This window comes from Sciurus vulgaris (genome assembly GCF_902686455.1).
Source record: "Sciurus vulgaris genome assembly, chromosome: 9".
NCBI lineage: Eukaryota > Metazoa > Chordata > Mammalia > Rodentia > Sciuridae > Sciurus > Sciurus vulgaris.
The window spans coordinates 52,568,778-52,588,974 of record NC_136469.1 but is presented as its reverse complement, the minus strand read 5'-3'; the positions used below and the strand labels follow the sequence as shown (position 1 = coordinate 52,588,974).

At 36.3% G+C, this 20,197-nt stretch overlaps 1 protein-coding gene across 1 annotated transcript in view; it reads right to left on the bottom strand.

Moving 5' to 3' along the window:
- Positions 1-7,030: 7,030 nt before the first annotated feature.
- Positions 7,031-20,197, bottom strand: part of DKK2 (dickkopf WNT signaling pathway inhibitor 2) — a 94,748-nt gene continuing 81,581 nt past the window's right edge. The window contains exons 2-4 of the mRNA XM_079154714.1: positions 11,967-12,117; positions 10,359-10,508; positions 7,031-7,858 (exon numbers count right to left, since the gene is read on the bottom strand). Coding sequence (XP_079010840.1) covers positions 7,608-7,858; positions 10,359-10,508; positions 11,967-12,117 — 552 coding nt within the window. The 3' untranslated portion in view covers positions 7,031-7,607. The remainder of the gene's footprint in view (positions 7,859-10,358; positions 10,509-11,966; positions 12,118-20,197) is intronic.

Genomic DNA, 20,197 nt, shown 5'->3' with positions numbered 1-20,197 from the left:
AGAAGGCATGGACGTATGATTAACAGCTTGAACATTACCAGGAGAGCTCCATAGATGTTACTTGGTCTTAATGTTATCTAAAGCAGCTTGAAGAATGGCCTATAACTGGGCATAGAATCAGTAACTATTGGAACATATGAGAATACAGCTGGAAGGAATGATAGACAAGGTAGAAAAAGAAATGGAAGACAAAATGATCTCAATTTCAAGATCTGTCTGAAAAGCTTAAGTAGGACTTAGAATATCTTACATGTGCTAGCTGATCTGATGTTCTCCATCTGTTATGAGGCCCTGGAGACTGACTGGCCATTAAACACAGAATGATGACTGGTGTAGCAGGTGCAGTGAAGTGGGAAGGTGTGGAGCAAATAAAACAAGTCCATGGCACCTATAAGAAATGTTGACCCCAGGAAATTTTAAAAGGTTATGTGCTGTGGTATCCATGACGTATGTGTGAGAGGTATGATGGCAAGTGTATTTCTCATGAAAGTGCTTCAATTATGTGCATATTGTTATTCCTTTAGAATTCCCAGACCCTATACTATTCAATTACTTAATACTCAAAGAGAACCATGACCAGCTTTGACAAATAGGCCTTAATGCAACTCATTGGCCCAGTGTCAATGGGAGCATTGCCTGAGTTACACCCTTTGCTAAAGTAATTTTCTAAACCTACTGCTGTGAGTCAACTATTCTCTTCCCGTCAGTTTTCCTTGACACCCTTTGACATCTGTATCAAATTGAAGCTTCCTATTAGCACCTTTTATGACTTCCAACATTCCACTGATGCATCTCTTTCTTATACTCCCTCTTGAAACTTTGCTCAGTCTCTGTGCTCCTTTGGTTCTCTTCTGCACACCATCCAGCTGACCTCTCCTCCCTACACTTTGCAACAACTTTTCTTAGTGCAGCCAACAAACTCACTTTGCTGATGCAATCTCTTCTTCACAGAGTTCCTTCTTAAGATCTCAAGATGGCGGGTGATATATAGAGGCCAATCTTCTAAAAAAGTATTTGTGTTCTGCTGAGGGCAATGCATATTTATTAGCTAAATAAAATGATGCTGTGTAGAAGAGAGGAGTTTTTTAACTTTTCTTGTCAGAAATGTACCTCCCTGTACTCCTGCTGTCTTGCTATCCTTAGATTCCCTTCTTTATTTCACAATATTCACCCATTCCAACAGCAAATCAAGAAGGCTCTACCTCTAACATACCCCAAATTCAGTCACTTCTTGGGATTTCTACCATCCCTCCCTATTCCAAGCCACCAGAAGCTTCTGCCTAGAGGGCCAAATATCTATTCTTCACACAACAGCACGTGTAATTGTTAGAAAACATAAGTCAGCTTAAGTTACTCCCTGATCAAAAACCTCTGCCTACTCCATATGACTTTCAAAATAAAACAGATAAGTCAATAAGGCTCTACACAATCTGACCCAGTTCCTTCTCCAGGCTTTTTCTGTATCTCTCTCCTCATCCTTCCCATTCCATTCTGCCCCCATCAACTTACACCCATTGTTAAGTGTTTGCCTTTATCTTCTTCTGCCTGGGTTGCTGATACTCTAGACATTCTCATTGCCAGCACCCCAGGTTTCAGCTCAAATTTTGCCTTCTTTAGGAGAACTTCCCTGACTAGAGCATCTAAAATAACACTAAGCACTCCCTTATTCTCTTTTATCATGCTTCAATATTCTTCACAGTGCTCAACTGTCTCCTATAGTATTGATTTGTTTGCTATTTAGTTTTCTCTTTCCCATCCACTGTGCTAAAAACTAACTGAAATGTAAAAATGAGATCATGAATTTCATTGGTTTGATTCTCTGTCTTTAACCACTGTGTTTATGAAGTTTTTAGCATGTAATAGGTGCTTGGTGAGCATGCTAAGTGAAGAAATGTAAGCTGGGAACTGCATTAATCAGTTTTGCATTATTACAACAAAATGCTTGAGGTAATAACTTTATAAAGGGAAAAGCTTTATTTAGCCCACAGTTCGGGATATTGTGCTTGCATTAGTTCAGTTCTGTTAAGACTTAATGGCAAATGGGAGATAGGTGGGACCACCTGTCAGAGTGAACAGTCACATTTCAGGCCAGGAAGCTGAGAAGATGATAGATTTCCTACAGTCTTTTCTGAGGGTATGTCCCCAATGACCTGAGGACCTCCCACTAAACTCTACCTCTTACAGGTTCTTACCATCAGCTTGAGGACCAAGTTCCCAACACATGAACATTTGCAGGGGACATAAAGCTTATTTTAAACCATAGCATGAGTGTCTTTTAGACTCTTAGGAGTGTATCCTTAGCTGGAATAATTCTCAAAAGTATCAGTAGCAATTTTAGTTCAGGAATCTATTGATGTCCTTCTACAATTAGAACAAATGTAGGGAAGAGGCAGTACATAATTCCACACAGCATGAAGCATTGGAAGCCACACTGTGTCACAGACCTGCAAAAAGTCAGCTTCCAAGAGACTGTGGATGTGACACCACTGAACAGAGCCTAATCTCAATTAAGCATTAGTGGCATTTGCATATGCTGGGTATGTAAAAAAGAAAAATGAGGCTAACACACACCATGATGAATTTCTAAACTTGACCAGTTTTGCATAAAAGGAGCAAAACCTCAAATACCACTTGTCCTATAAAAAGAGACAGAATACACAGGTGGAGTATTTTCCCACACTACCATGTTGAAATATAGTACCATACTTAAATTCTTGAGGGGACACTTTTCCCAAGTATGCTCCAGTTCATAGGCCACAGATTACATGTATGTGGTTTAGATTGTTCTCCATCTGTCTTGCTTCACTTGGATTCTGTGCGTTTCTGCTGTGGTTTTTGGTACTACCAAGTCTTGCATATGTTAAAAGCAATTTGCTTTACATATCTGCTTTAAGAACAAAAGACAGACTTGTTTTGTAAATGTAGTACTACTTTTGCTTGATTTTTTGTGTTCTACACATCCACTATATCAGAAATTATTGTCAAACCAACAAATCTTCTGAGGTCTTATGTGATGTGTGCACTCAGCCCAGTAAGAGACTGTCCAGCCCGTTGCTGCTGAAGGAGGTCCAGCTCACCCAGATACCAGAGCCCCTCTTGCTGAGGCAGAGCAGGTTATGGAATAATGAAGGAATATAGTAGCCACTAATTTGAAATTTTGAATTTGATTTCTTTGGATTCATTTAAAAGAGAAAGAGAACAATTGCAGACTTTAATTCTTTTGGACCTTAACATTTTCAAGATTTCATTTTTGTAGTTCAGTTTCTCCCTAGGGAATTTTCAATAGAGGAGGAGTTATATTCAAATGAGGGACATTTCAGTATTATTGGGATTTTATTCTCTAAATGAATTTGTATATTATCAGATACTCAATGTGTCATTTATTTTCACTGCAAAATATTTAATAGACTACATTAGATAATATAACAGACATATTTGAGATGGTGAAAAGAATAAGGAATTATTTTCCAGACCTGGAAAAAAAAAGAGTCTTGGAGATAATTTCATCAATATGCTCTTTTTTAAACCCATTTTGCAATTTCTTGGGGATGAAAAGCTAAATTTTACCCCACTGGTCCTGAGAAGATACATAAGAAGGAGTAATTGGAAGTGGAAAGAAGGAGTAATTGGCAGTGGAAAGATGATCTTTTGAGAGACAGCCTGTGTTAGTCAGCTTGTCATTACTGTAATGAAATACTTGCCACAAGATACTAATGAAGAAAACAGATTTATTACACGCATGATTTTACAGGCTGGAAGTTCCAATTGTATAAGAAGTCTATATGGTGAGGGTATATAGCCTATATATTGGGTATATTACCTCATGATATGGATAGCAATTATGGGAGCAAGCAAGTGATTACATCTCCAACCAGCAGCAGTGAGACAGACTGGGGTCCCACATCCCTTCTGAGTCCACACCTCCAATGACTTAAGGACCTTTGTCTAAGTCCCATCTCTCAAAGATCTACACCATCTTCCAATACCACCATTAGAGGGACCAAATTCCCCACAATTAAACACTTCAGGGGCACAAATCTTTTATATATATATATATATATATATATATACACACACACACACACATATACATGTATGTGTGTGTGTGTGTGTATGTGTGTGTGTGTGTGTGTGTGTGTGTGTGTGTATTCTAATTAGTAAGGGACACAAATCTTGTTCAAACCATAGCACTGTCCCCAGTAGATAGTTGATTCAAACCCATATCTTCATAATAAAAATATGGTTATGTATTGATTTTAAAATTATCTGGGGAATGATGTATTTGTGTGTGGGAGGGGTCCTTCATTTCTAATCCTTAATATTAGTTAAATGTGGAGTGGAATAATAATCTTGGTTGAACTGCATCCCTTCCTTGTTTTTCTTATATAATACAAATTGTCCAGTTTGGGAGAAATTTGACCAAGATTCATGAATGAAGAATACACAGTTTAGCCTCTGCCCTATGACTTCTTTGATGCTAAGTACCAGAATGAAGTGTATCATTCTGTCCTGCCCAACCATATTGGAAATTTTACAAGGAAACTTCCATAGTGGAGAACTGAGGTTTTCAATTTGATAAAAAAATAACTTGGAAAACCCCAATTGTTTAAAATGATGTGGGACTTACCTCAGTAATGCCTGAGATATCTTCAGCTCTTTTTGGGACTACTCTAGCTCCATGGCTACACTTAATTCACTCAACTATGTCACAGAATGTTTTTTTTCTCTGCACTTCCACTCCATTGGCATTTCTAATAAATCATGGGCTTTTACGACTCATTGGTGAGTACTATTGGTCAAACACTCCTGATGTTTCTAGGTTCAGAAAGCAGAGGTGAGACGCATTTCCCAGGAAGTGGATTTGAGTTCATCAGGGTCCTTACTTAATCTATCACCATCTTCAGATAAAGACAACTTGTAGCTTTTTTGTGGCATATAAAAATTGAACCAATACCCTAAGCATGATGGCATCTCCACTTTGGAAAATTTTAGCCTAGAGAAAACTATGAGGAAGATGCCATCTGTCTTCAGGTATTTAGAAAACATTTGTAGATTCCTTGCTCAAAAAAGCTCCAAAAGAAGAATAAATGGGTGGAAAGCACAATCTAAAATACTTTTATTTAACTAAAAATTAACTTTCCAATAATTACCATTGTCCTACCATAAAATGAGCTCCATCAGTAATAGTAAATTGCCTTGGATCACCTGATGGTGATGTCATCCAAAGGATTCCCACTCAGGTGACAGAATCAGACCAAATACAGTTAAACCATGGAGATTATGAATCCATGAGAATTTTCCCCATAAGCAAAACACAAGGAAATTTGAATTCAATTTTTTTGGAGAGAAAATTTTAATATATTTTATCTTATTATACATTTCCCCTAAATTACAAAGTCAACAGCTGCAAATATATTCTGCTACAAAGCTTTCTGTAAGAAATATCTCTATATGAAAATACATCTCATTAACATTTCCTGTAAATAAATTACTTCAAATAATAATTTTTGAAAGGGTGAACATAAGGGAAATAATGCAGAAACCAGATTGTTAATGTAATTGCTATATAGGAAATGTTTGACTGAAATGTTCCATTTTCATGTCACCAAGCTTATATACCTTGTTTGGCACAAACTTTGGCTCTTGGATAAATTAGCTTATAATTTTAGTTTTTGCAGACATGTGCAGAAAACATACGTCTTCATAATCCTAGTAAACAGTGTGGGAAGATGAAATTTTAATAGACAGGCTCAGATTCAATTTCTGCTGAGAGGACTTGAATTGGAGACTGCAAATGGGGTTTAAGTAAAGGAAAATAAAGGAGGGACTTGCAGTCTACAATAGTTTAAAATAACAACAATAAGATAACTTTTTTCCTTTTATGCTGTAGACATAATATTTAGAACTGGTTAAAAATAAAAGTAGCAAAGTGGTTTCAAAGAATTTAGAACTGTGGTTTCTATAGGTTAGCAATATGTAGATTTTACAAGTTATTACATTTTTATAAACCTCACTGACTGCAAAAACAGAAACTATTTCTTTGGCAATAAAAGGCTGTTGCAGGGGAAGGTTGGTGCAGAAAAATCAGATAGAAAAATTAGATGGCTTATCAGTTGGTTAGAAGCTACAGTAGGACATAGAACCTCACTGCACTGCCTACCTCATGAGCCCATTTTGTGAGAACTCCTCATAATTAAGATTCCTTAAGTACTTCAAAAATATAAAATAAATATTTTGAGGCTAGGAAGGGCAAGTGAACTCACACTGAACTCATCTGCATAGCAAAGATTATAATTGCAAATCCCATGGAGAACTTCCATGTAGGTTGTACAGTCTCTGATTTCAAAGATGAAAAAAAGTCAACTTGTGCTTCAGGCATACGATCTATTTTATATAGATATATGTGTTTCCACAGCCTTGACAATTGACAAAGCTTTCCCCATTTCTTTGCTGTGCTTCAGCGCAATACAGATACCACTCCAGTCCCTATTATCAGCCTCACCCTACTCCACTGCAGAGCATGTGAAAAAGAAATGTATTTATTGATATAATACTATCAAAACTTAAGGTGTGTCAAATCTTTTCAAAATAATGATCACTCCATTAGCTTCATATCCCACGTACTTTGAATATCATTAAGCATTTTGCAATCTGTGAAAACTCTTCTCTGTGCATTTATTACACTAGTCACAATTAAAGAATGCAGTTAGGAAAACGAAATGTGCACAGGGTAGGAATCATACACAATCAAGAGATATGCAGTGTCATTCCTTCAGAATCAAGGAACTGTTTTTTATTGGTGCGTTATAATTATACATAAAAGCGGGATTCATTATGCCATGTTGCTGCAAGACAGATCATATCAAGGAACTGGTTTTTATTTTATATCAGTTCTTATTAGTTACAGGTGAAATTAAATTTTTGAAAAAAGTGTAAATAAGCAGTTTGAGGAAAAACAAGTTTGTTTTTTCCAAAGAACTTGAGGAAAGATCTGCCATTATTTTGAAAGTATTTGGAAAATATTGACTGCTTTTCCCCCTTGTCTACCCAAGTCCTTTAATTGAGCAGTCAAAGTAGAGTTCCAAATTAAAAGGTGTTTCTCTTGAAAATTAACTGTGCTTTACATTTTCATTTCCCATTTATCAACTCTTTTCATGTTTTAGAACTTTCACATCAATGTATAATGGGGGTATTTTGTTAAACTAGAACTTTGAAAAGAAATATGGATTTTAGATTATTTTTATAGGCAATCATCAATCTGAAGGAACTCTCTCCTCCAGCACAACCTAAACTCTTGGAAATTCACATGGAATTCAGTAATTTCCACTATGTGCTTTTTCTCCTTAATAATAGCATTTCACAACTGTGTACATTATTTACATAAACAAGTTGCATAATGGAAGCCTGCTGGTTGCGCTGAGTTTAACACCCCTTCTAACCATTCAATTCTCCTTTTCTTTCTTTCTCTCTGTGGTCTATATTCTTATCACCTTCCTCATCTATACCATTCTTATGCATTCCAAACTTTATTTTCCACCATGCCATAATGCGTTAAATACACAAATTCACAGTCTGCTAGTGGTGATTTTCCTCATTGGTGATTGTGATCAGATTTTCTGACACACATGGAGTCTGGCTTTGGAAGAGTAGGTGGCATCCTTCCACACTTTGCAAGACAGGCCCTTTGCACAGTCGCACCGCTGGAAAATTTCCAACCCGTGAGAGCCTTTCTTGCGCTGTTTGGTACAGACTTCGCCCTGATGGAGCACTGGTTTGCAGATTTTGGTCCAGAAGTGGCGAGCACAGCAGAACCCTTCAATGCAGTCTGATGATCGCAGGCAGGGGTCTCCTTCATGCCCTGCAGAGAACGTCACCAAAAGATACCACCATGAAAGGTTCTGCTTTGCAATCTGAAGCACATAAAACACTTTACTTATACTATCTTCCATGATGCTACAATTTACAGTAGAAAGTCTTGGATTCACACCAATTTGCTCTCCCTGTAGTCATGTAAATCCATTATTGCCTATTTCCATTATTTGCCACTTGAATATAAAACTTAATGAATAGCCGGGACTGTGCTTCATCTCCTTTGTCATGACCTACTTTTAGATAGTTCCCTGATCATTGACATTTTTTTTTTTTTTCTAGTAGGTGAGTGATAAAAATGTTAAAGGACTGATCTCAAACTAACTGATTTGATGCCTTCTTGGCTGATCAGAACAAATTTCTGATTCCTGAAAGTTAAAATGCTCAGGGACTTCTGAGACCACTTATCCATTACAGTCGGGAAAACAGAAACTTTGAGTGTTCAAAACAGAAGTTATTTTCTGCATTGGACTGGTCACACAGGTAGTGCTTGAGCTAAGAATCATCAGAAGATGGTGAGAAGCTACTCCTACCACATTTAGGCTTGTCGAGACAAAGGAGCAGGTGATGTCAGGATCCAGAGGCTGGATTCAGAGGAGAGTCAAAGCTGGTATTGTATCAGGCCTATCTATCAGGAGCTGAAGATATAAGCAGACACAGCCTTTCCAGAAAAACTATCTGAGGCAGTAAAAGTGGGAGAATGTGTTGGCTTAACCTGGCCAGATGGATCTGATAGGGAGCCCAGGCAATAAAGTCTATAAAGAGATGTGACACAGGGCTGGGGAGATAGCTCAGTTGGTAGAGTGCTTGCCTTGCAAGCATAAGGCCCTGGGTTCGATCCCCAGCACCGCAAAAAAAAAAAAAAAAAAAAAAAAAGAGAGAGATGTGACACAGCAAAACAGAGAAAAGGGCAGTTAATCCATCAGAGGGCAAACAGGTTCAGGGGCAACAAGAACTCCTTATAAGAATATGTAGAAATACAAATCCAGGTATTGTATCCAGGAAAAAAAATATGAAGTCAGAAAATAGCCCCCCAAACATCATGGTTGGATTGATCTGTAATCCATATAAAGTAGGGGTTGGCAAACTTTTCTGAAAAGTGCCATATTGTAAATATGTTAGGGTTTTGAGGTCATATGATCTCTACCATAGCTCAGTTCTGTTGTTGTTTTGCAAAAGCAGTCACAGATAAGAGCAATATGAACTGAACAATCTGTGTTCCAATAAATCAGGTAGCAGTACAGAAGGGGCTCATAGGACATAGGGAAGTCATCTCCACATCTGAAGGGTTATCTGTTATCCCAGATCTAGCTAATCCCACTGTGAGATTTGAGCACAGCTCAACGCCATTCCAATCTAAGATTTCTATTTGCCATCAAAAAAATTGCACATATAATTAAATTAAAATGATTAATAATTTTGAACTAAGGTACTGTGAAATATATATCTGTTGGCATAAAGAAAGACACTAATGTAATAGTAAACAGATTTGGTGGAACAGAAACAGGAAATGTGGGAAAGTGATATAGGATCTCAGGGAGTGTAGAAAAGGATAACTGAAGGGGGATTGTTTATCAATATGTATAGCACTATCCATGTGATTATTAACAGTCTAAGTCACACTAATGGATCAATGTTCTCTGAGATACCAGCTCTGCAGAACATGAAAATGCAGGAAAAAATTTTGTGGTCAAACTATGGAAATACTGTGTTTAAAAGTTAACCAGTATTTCTCATTACTGGATCTCTCCGAGCCTTCAATGTACCTATGTTTATTGTAAATGTGCAGGAAGTGGGAAGATGTAATATTACAAAACTCTAATATACCTAGGGCCCTTTAATTCACATAACATTTTGAAACGGGGTACCCCACAGAATACACTTTGGAAATGCCTCATTTTAAAATGATTTTTGAAAGCTTAGTGATTCATGTTTTCAAAATTTTACTATTAGTGATTAGATCTCAGGAATTTCATTCTTTCCAAGTATGCTACTAGTGATTAGGTTTCGAAAATATTTTGATGCAAGCAAGGGAATCATATGGCCATATGAAATCTCATAGTAAACCAACTATTTGAGATAAGTAGGTTTATGAATAGCATATCATCTGGTGAAATAATATTTTTGAATCTGCAAAGGTGAGAAAATGACTCATAAGCTTAGTGATTTAATCATGTGACATCAAAGGCTTTTTCATTTATTTTTAAGAATACTTCTTCCTTTGGTATGTTTGCATAGAAGATATCTAAGCTGGAAGTCCTGCTTAGAAATTTGCCTGAACCATCAGGGTGCTATGTTTCTCATAATATCTATTTTCTAACAATATAAGATTGCTAAAGAAAGTCTAGCATCCTCAAAAATAAGAACAAATTCATTTTAAATATTGGCATTAATTTTTTCTGAGATCAATGAAATTAATCACCTCTAGTTTTCTTTTACTTCTTTATTGAGACAAGAAAAAATAAGCACAGAGTTACAGATAGACCTACCTTTTATATGTGACATCTTGGTGTGTGGTCTTCCAAGATTCTGCCATCCCAAGTCATGGTTTGAATAATGACTTCGGTCTCTATGCCGAGTGCCATCCAGAGCTGGGATGTGAGGGGTTAAGATGCTCTCAGTGACTGGGATGCAGATGCCTAGATAAGTGACATAGACATTTAGAATAACTCAATTCTATAAATGGTGCCACTTATCCTGAGATGAGGTATTAAGTCATTTTTCTGTCTACTACCTATCTCTCTGAATATTCACCCATTCATTCATTCATTCATTAACTTATTTATTGAGGTTGAGTGTAGCATACTTTGACCCTGGAATCAGGCTTCCTTAAGTTTTTTTTACTTTTTTTTTTTTTTTTGTTCTAATTAGTTGTACATGATAGTAGATTGCACCTATACATTTTGATAGATCATATGAAAATAGAGTATAATCTCACATTCAAGACCCTTCGACAAAAATAAGAATAAAAACAGAGTTAACTTCACTCAGTTATGTAAATATATGTGAAATGATTAGGGTAGCAATCTGGTAAAGAATCAAATTAATGTTAGCTATTGTGTTTTTAAAAATCATCTAATCAGATGTCCATCTTCAGGATTCAGGGTTGTTTTTGTTGTTGCTGCTGTTGTTATGAACAATTCATTTGTCTAAACTGTAAACTTCTCTTATGGTGTAATATCTTTCTCCCTTTACCTTCTGTGCAAGGTACTCAGAGTAGGTCTATGCCCAGAAGTCAGAGCAAGCATGGTGCTATGAGCCTGATTGTGTTATTTTGTATGACTAATTATATGTTTCTAACTACATTCTGCTATTACTTAATATTTTTATCATGTGTTGTGATTCTTCATTTCATTATTAATGCTTAATTGTCTACTTCTAAATTCATTGAGATTGGGTGAATCCAGGCTAGGAGGTAGAATCTCAAGTCTGTTTTTGGAGGAACCAATCACCCCATCACCATGCCACATGACATCTTCAACCTAAGAACTAAAGCAGAAATGGATATGAAGCTGGAAGAAGGACTCACAACTGCATTACTAAATCACAACAGGTTCCCTTCTTTTCCTTTTTGCATGTATTCGCTTATGCATTTGGCAGAACAGAACATCTAGCTCTTACATGACAGTTCCATTCTTGCAATATCCTGGATCAGCAAAGAGCAGAAAATACAAAAGATGATTAGAGCTCAGGAAAACTACTATTTCAGAGGTAATCCAGGTATCTTATACTACCTAAAGCATAGGTACTCAGAAATCTGTGTAAGAAGTTAGACTAAGCTGAGCACAGTGGCACATGCCTGTAATTACAGCAACTTGGGAAACTGAGATAGGAGGATTGCAAGTTTAAAGTCAGCCTCAGCAACTTAGTAATTCTCTAGAAAGATACCCTATCTCAAAATAAAAAAATTAAAATAAAAGAAGGCGACTGGAGATGTAGCTCAGTTGTTAAATGCTCCCGGGTTCAATCCCTGGTACTAGGACTTAAAAAAAAAAAAAAAAAAAAAAAAAGACTAACTTTTAAGACAGCATCCTTACATGAAAAACATGGAGACCCTTGAACACACGGACACTCAGTGTGATCATTTACTCACTTACCATTATTGCAGCGGGTACCAGGGCAACACATGCCATCTCTATGGCAGCGCTTCTTTTTCCTCCGACATGCCATGCAGGCTGATGATCCTTGATGAGGACTGTGGCAGTATCTTCCAACTTCACATTCCTTATCACTGCTGCAAGGATAGGCCTGCAACACAGAAAATGGAACAACACAAACAGCAGAGGATGAGGTCCTGTTACACTTGTGATCTTAGAAGTGTACAAAATCATGATGGAAACTAAATCCCAGTATGTCCCTCCTGAAAGGAAATGTACCACAGTAAAAATGTTCTGAATTGGAGATCCTCCATAGTGACACTTAATTGAAAACTCTATAAATGTTGATTGTTGATAGTAACAAAGATTAAAGTGACACTATTTATGCATTCTCTTTGACCCAATTTTGGGAGTTAAGATGTACACTTTATGTCAATTGACGGAACCCTTAAGAGTGACTTTGAGTCTCAGAAACAGCCATGATTGTTGTATTATCACTAACAAGTACACATGAGACAGTCATCACAGTCTCTCCAAATTTTATCTCCTAATAGAAGATGGGTAAGGTAGTAAAACAACAAAGGGTTTTGCTAGAAGCTGACACTCATTTTCTGCCAGTTAAGAAAAAAATATTTTAAAAGTAACTCCTCACAGTTCCTGCCTGTGAAAAGCAAGAAGGAGAAGCACTTCCAGAATAGTCTGAAGCAATAAACCAAGGAGCAGCAATCCTCATTCCTCCTGCTTCCTATGACCAGCAGCAGTGTTCTGAGCAACCAGAGAGATGCTTGACTCCAGTGACACCAGCACATTCTCAGGAAACAAAAAGTACACTCTTGACCACAATAGTCTATGGCTACTACATCCTCGATTCATACAAAAAAGACTTTCTCTGCCACGTGGTATATTCTGAAAGCTACATAAGCCATGTCAGATATTAATTCAGAAAAATGTATATGTGTGTGTGTGTGTGTGTGTGTGTGTGTGTGTGTATACAATTTACATGATCCTTGCCAACTGCAAGTTTTGGAACATTTAAAATGACCCTGTTTTCAGAGACCTGGATGTCATACCACATCAAACTCACTCATATTTTAAGACAGAAAATTATTTGTAAGCCTTCATTTATATTAAGTGGAACTTTTTTCTGATTTTCAGTGTAATGCATTATTTTAATTGAAAAATACAAATACATGTTTTTAAAAAAGCTGTGTGCCTAATTTTAAGCAAATATATATGCTATGAATATGAAGGTATGGATAAAATTTCTGTGACTCTCAAATAATTAGTGTGACTGTGTGCCATAATATTAGGTTTGATTGCCTAACGCTGCAGCATGCATTGCTCATTCTGTTATCCCTTTTCTCTCCTGACTCTCTTTCACTCTCCATTCCTTCCAGCATATTTTCTTCCAGTGCCCATCTTGTGCATATGTGTAGACACATTCGGCCCCCACAAGTTTCCATTTAATTCTGATCTTCAGTTATAAAGAGCAACTAGAGATGAAGTTTATGTGTGAAACTGGGTGAAACAATATATTTGAGTATCATTACAATGTCTGGTTAACCCTTAAAACAATTACACAGAAAAACCACTAGCTTCAAATTAAAAGGAATTTTAAAGAATTGCACAGTGGCGATGTCAAACACATACATTATAATTGAAACCAGATAAAGCTATAAAAAGAATTTACATATTATTAGCCCACACTGCAATTCCATCATTAGACTTCACAGAATCTGAGTGAAGTCGAATTCATAGTACAAGGCCATTCTTCAAGAATCCAAGACTGATGAAAACAAAACAAATGTCCCCTCTCGCCCTACCACACTCTTTCCCTCAGGCACTTCACCCTTCCTATTTAAAACCAGTAATTCTAATTGAAATACAATTCACATGTTTCTGATTCATTTACATTATTTCATCAAATTGTTTTGCAAGAAACATTTGATGTCTTACAAGTTTCTTTCCCTCCTCAAAAATAGGACATGTTCTTTCAACAGAAATAAACATGTTCCCCCTAAAACATCACATGCTATTTACAACTTCAACAACAAATCATCAAATGATTCCGAATATAGAATCATACTTGGTTCCATCCCTCAACAATAATCTAAGTGGTAGAAAGTTGTTTTCACTAAAAGTAGCAGTTTGTTTATGCAGAAAATTGTAAAAGGGGCATTATCTTTTTCCCATTTTCAGTTGATGAGAAATGGAAAATACTGAAGTGACAAATAATTAATGCAGATGATATTGAAAAAGTGGTATACACAGTAGTCCTGTACGTGAATGGTATTACAGTCAAATTCTCAAAACTTAATTTTAGAGAGTCCTATTTTGTCTAAGAAAGTATATTACAGGATACGTAGTTTTATTATGCGTCAACATATTTTATTTAAGATTAAGTCAAAAAGACATAGGCAAAGACAGTATTTAGGAATTCTTTTTAAAAGTAAAATGTTAAGAATATTGTGAACTTGTACTTGGAATTGAATCCCAAGAACATAAATTCTAGGGGGAATTTTTTTTGGAAAATTTCAAAAGTAAATTTTAATAATTTAAATGCAAAGTTTTATTACACAGATTCGAGTATGCTTAGAACTCGAGTATGTTGCAATAAACAATTTTCATAGATGAATAAAATAAAAAATGAATAGAACAAACCGATAGAAGGAAGTTTTAGGGAAAACAAGTGATATTTGGAGGCATGTCTCACTTTCAGAAATCACTGTGCCCCAGCACAGATGTGCTCAACCACAAAGCTATTGTTTGTTTGTTTCTGCATAGCCATTAGCAAAAAGACATAGAATATGAGAATATGAGAAAGTGTGGCTCTAACCCATGAGTAAAAATTCTCATGTTGTCAGCATTAAGGCATTATTTTTCAATAAAGAGTTTTAAACAAGGCATTTTCAACTCAAAAAATATGAGGGCTCATTTTTTTCCCAAATGAATCCCCTTAAAGTGTCTGGGAATGGTATCACCCTAGGAGAATTAGAGAGACAGGGAGCCAGGAAGCCAGGAGTCAGGGAGCCAGGGAGCAGGCACACAGTTAACACTCATTATGAGACCCTGGAGAAGCCATGACAGTGGCAATAAAGGGACCACTTGCTGGGAACTATGTGGGTTATGAACTTGCCATCTAGAAAATTCCATACGGAAAATCCTTATTTTCTTTTATTTTGTCCTCCAAAGGCTGTTATGTGGTCCCATTTGATTATGATTTTGTGACAAAAGTGAGTTTGAGCCAGGCACTGTGGGACAAGCCTGGAATCTCAGAGATTTGGAAGGCTGAGGCAGGAGGATCAATCACAAGTTCCAGACCACACTCAGCAATTTAGCAAAACCCTGCCTCAAAATAAATTGGTTTGGGAATATCATTCAGGAGTAAAGTACTCCTGGGTTTTATCCCCAGCACAGAAAAAATAAAGTGAGTTTTAGAACTAAGTTTCCACGTAACAAAATCAATCATGTTTATCTGGTACTTGTTTTAGAGGTGAATGAAAAGGCTGATTTTTTTTTTTCACTCACTATGGGAATTAACTTGATGGCTCTTCATTTACTTGGACGATAGGTGAACAGACTAGATAATTTTTTCTCTTTTGTCTGAGGATCAGTGATTGTCTATGTGAAAGACTGAAAATCAAGTGAAAGAGTTAGGGAGAGACTTTAGTACATCTGTCCCTACTAAAAAGTCCCACAATTAAATCAGAAATATGCTTTGTGAATATCCAGAGAAATTCAGCTTCGTGCAAAATAACCCATTAACCAATCTTGGTCACAATGAGAAGAGAAATTAATTTGGGACATGTAATAATAGCAGATGATAGGCCATAAATTAAGAATGTATGAGAGCTGCCCGTGATCAGACCAAAAAACAAAGTTTGTCCAACCCCCCTTCTAGGCTAAAAATAAAGTGGTTTCCACAAATAGCAGTGCTAGTGATCATTACAGCCATGACATGAACTAAAAAAAGAGTGAACACATTGGACACAGCTTGAAAATAAAGTCTATCAGAAATTAGCATTTCTTTTTAGTAGAAAGTATTTCTTTTAAGTCCATTTCCTGTGTGCTAGTTTGGAGTCACTATTCAAAATTTTAGCAATGAAGCAAAGAGAGGTTCAGTAACTTCTGGAAACAAGTAGTGTATTCAGTGGCTGAGAACTGAGGGATTCTGAGCTGTGTCCTGGCTTTCAGGGTTCATTGTGAGATGTCATGAGAGAGCATTTCCTAGTGAGGGCCTAATGCTCATCGACACAAGGTGATTGAGAGGTGACCTATTTGCGGAATTTAGATATTAGAGAAATAAGCTTGGCCACATCTCTTTCTAATATCAACAGCATGTCCTGCTGCAGCTGTTGGGAAGACAGAATACTGGTGGGAAGCTCTGACAGCACTGTAAACAACATTTTCTCATTCCATTTATTGACAATAGTTTTATCTCCATTTAAACTCAGTGTAAGTCAAAGTTAGAAGCAGATGATGATCATGCAAACTGAGATAATTAAATGATATTCTAATAAGCAAGGTAAAATAAAATGTAGTTGCTCCATCTTATTTGATGTAGTTAGGTCTTTATTTCCTCAGTTATTCTCAAGACAGATGGATGAATCAGACATAACTTTCCCATGTTCACATATGAATACACAACCAATGAAACTCCGCATCATGTATAAACAGAAGAATGGGTTCCCAATTAGAGTAAGTTATACTCCATGTATGTATAATATGTCAAAATACACTCTACTGTCATGTATACCTAAAAACAATAACAACATCAACAACAGCAACGACAAAAAACTGCAGGCATCAAAAAGCAGTTAATTCGAGGCTTACTTTTAGGATTTACTTTATTGTTATTTTTCAGCAACTGCTCGTCCCTTAGAATATGCACATGCAACAATGAAGTAATTGGATCCCCAAGAATAATGAGATGAGGATAATTGTGTCAGGTATCTCCACAGCACTGAGCACTGAGTAGAACTTTGACTACAGTTGGAACCTGTGTAATTCCTAAGTTTTCAAAATAATGATATTGTTCTGTTTAATGATGAGGAGGGGAAAAAAGGAAGAAGAGAGAAACATCACACAGTGTTCATGTGGGATGGCCACCCATCCGGATTCTTACAAGAATGGCCTAGTTTTGTTGTTGTTGTTTTAATAGGGACAATCCTTTGTCCCCGCAAGCACTGTTTGTAACAATCTCTCGGAAGTTTGCTGGAGCCAGAAAAACGTCATCAGTTGGTCAGGCAGAAGAAGCCTGCAGGGGACAACCCAGCTGTGGGAATGAATAACATTTGAGTGGACAGAGAGAGGTAGCAGTAAAGGACTGAGGGTGGGAACATTTTGGGGGGTTCTGGAAACCCAACAATGGTTGGCAACTACATTTGGGAAACCAGATCAGATTGTCTTGCCCCAGATCCTCAGAGAAAACATTAATTTCCCTTGTTATGCTATTCCACATGATAGATGTGTATTTCCACAAACTCACAAGGTACAATACCCTTAAGGTGGTCATTTTCAAATCAAACAGTAAAATTGCAGCCTTGGAAGGTTCAGGGACCTAGAACTCAATCTGGCCATGTGCAGTTGTATACTGTCTGCCAAAGTTTGTGTAATCATATCTTTTCCTATATCTTCAATTACCTCTAGGGGTTAGAGGTGTATTAGATGCATCTTTGAGCACTCACGAACATCAGGCCAAAAGGCCTAAGTTACATTAAATTTGAGGGGAAAAGTTCAGTATTTCATGTGTTCATAAAGGTTCGTGAAGGCAGCTGCTTGGGTATTGGTTCAGCATCCAACACATATTGATTCAAATTTTAATTTCTGAACAACTATGATCCAGAGCCTGAACCAGATAGTTCAGTGATCTTCATGTTTTACCTATTAACCCTAAGACAAATTTGAAAAAACATAATCTCAGACATTTGATACCTAAAATTTTTCATCATGTGTTTAATTTTGTTTTATTTAAAAATCTGATACTTAATGTTAAGCATTTTATAAGATGAAGTTCGTAGTAATTTGATGTTTCAATAAAACATCTTTTAACTACTTTATTATCTACTGATCCTAAAATTAATCACAAGATATATACCCATACGCATTTTCCCTTAAAAAAAAAAAAAAAAGATAGAGTGGAAATCATTAAACTAAATTTTAAAATATACGAGTTGTCACCACTATTTTGGATGTTTGCATCCAGAATTTCCAAGTATCACTTAATAAGGATAAAATAAGGAAAGAGAGTTTAAGACAACTCATTAATAATATCTTTATTAAAATCAAAATTCCAGATTTTATTTTTGCTTGACATACAAAAATGTTCTTGTAGGCTAATGCAAAACTTTGAATGCATCAGGGTTTTTTTCTTTTATTGTAATTTTTACTGATGAAATAAAAAAAATAAAAAAAATAAAAAACGCCGATCACAAACTCAGGCATATTCCTGGACAATTTAAAGAACAAAGAACCATGGAAGTTGAGAATCTGGAAATTGAATCCATTGAAGTAGCTCAGACTGTGCACCCCATGGAAAATCTTTGAGTGAATGTTACACATATTCATTTTGAAGATAAGAAGTTGATTTTTGATGCACAAGTTCAAAGCCAAGAGAATATCTACTGATACTCCCTGGATTGCAAATGATTAGATATGATGGATTTCTTATAGTGGTCCATTATCTTCTCTAATATATTCATAAAGACTCACTCAAATGCTAAGAAACAATTATATGAAATAAAGGCATGTCCTCTCTAACTTTGATTACTCCACCCTGTTCTCTGTATGTCATTAAGCAGAAAGGATATTCTAAGGACTTCTCTACTTTGAATTCAGACCATGTTTTCAACTGTGACATGTATTGATCATGGGTAGTACCTAGAAAAAGTCAAAGGATGTAGTTCACCTGGCTCCTGGTTATTTTTGTTTATTTTTCAGTCATTCCCCAATTTGAAATATATAGAATGAAACACTTCCATGCCATGCTCACAAAGTAGCATCCCAGGACTTGCAGCAGTGGCTGGAGCCCTTTATCATCCATATGTACTTATGTCCTTCATAATTCTGTGACTAGTGAAGTACAATTGTCCTAGCCTAAACAGAGGAAGAAATTGCACGATTTTAATCTCTTCCAAATCTGAGATTGATTGTCTATATATAAAATTTTCTTTATAGTCTCATAAATTTGTCCAACCTCATGACCTTCAGAAATGTAACATTGTAGACAAATTTTGGAGTCATTCTATGTTTTAAATTATGCCCCCCAAATTAATTTGTTTTGTTACTCTTAGCTAAATTACTGAGTCTCAGTTTCTCCCTTGGTAAAATGAATATATCATTCCTAACTACAGCAATGTTTCCATGCTTTACCTGATCATAAAAATTCCATGGAGTCTCTTCACAGATTACTCTCCTAGAGAGTCTCTAAGACTGGATAGGGTCCAGGAATACATATTTTAATTCTTTCCTGTTGATTGTATGATAAAGTAAGATAGAAAAACACTGCTTTAAAGAATTATGATAAAATTCAAGATGTCCCTGGTGCACATATCATATAGATGCTGCTGGTCTATATAAGTTGTGGACTCAATATTATCTCCAGATAGACAAGGGTCTAATTGGAGGCTGTTGGGGGTTTGGTTCCCTGACAACACAAGTCTCAATAAGAGATTCCCTCACAACAACAACTATTTCCAGGCAAGTTCATCTTTGCTCCTAGAACTTAGCCACTGGGTTTAAGGGCAGGCTTGAGAATTTCTAAAGCTATATGAAAAAGTAAAATAACACATAACGAACACACCAGTGCACTTTGGGAAGAACGCAGTGTGGACTCAGAGCTGTCAACACACCCATTATGGCTGGATTGTTTCATATCCTCATGTGGTATACACCTGTATCTTATTGGCAACACATAACTTTGCGGTTTTTTTGTATCTTATATCCTGTGGGTCTTTACAAAACAAATACTTTTCCTCCCCATACCAAGTATGATAAATAGATGATGTGTGTTTTTATTATTTTCTATTCTTTGTACATAGAATCAACCTTCCCTTTTCTAGTGGATATTACATTTAAAATTCAAAAAGTGATATCCAAGTATATAGGAAAATTTATACTTTCAAACTGCTGCTCAGAAAAAAGTTTCTTTATGATTATAGAGTAGGTCAAGGTTGGCAAATATTTCTGTGCCCAAAATGCAAACATTGTGTTTTAAATATTATATTAGTTTG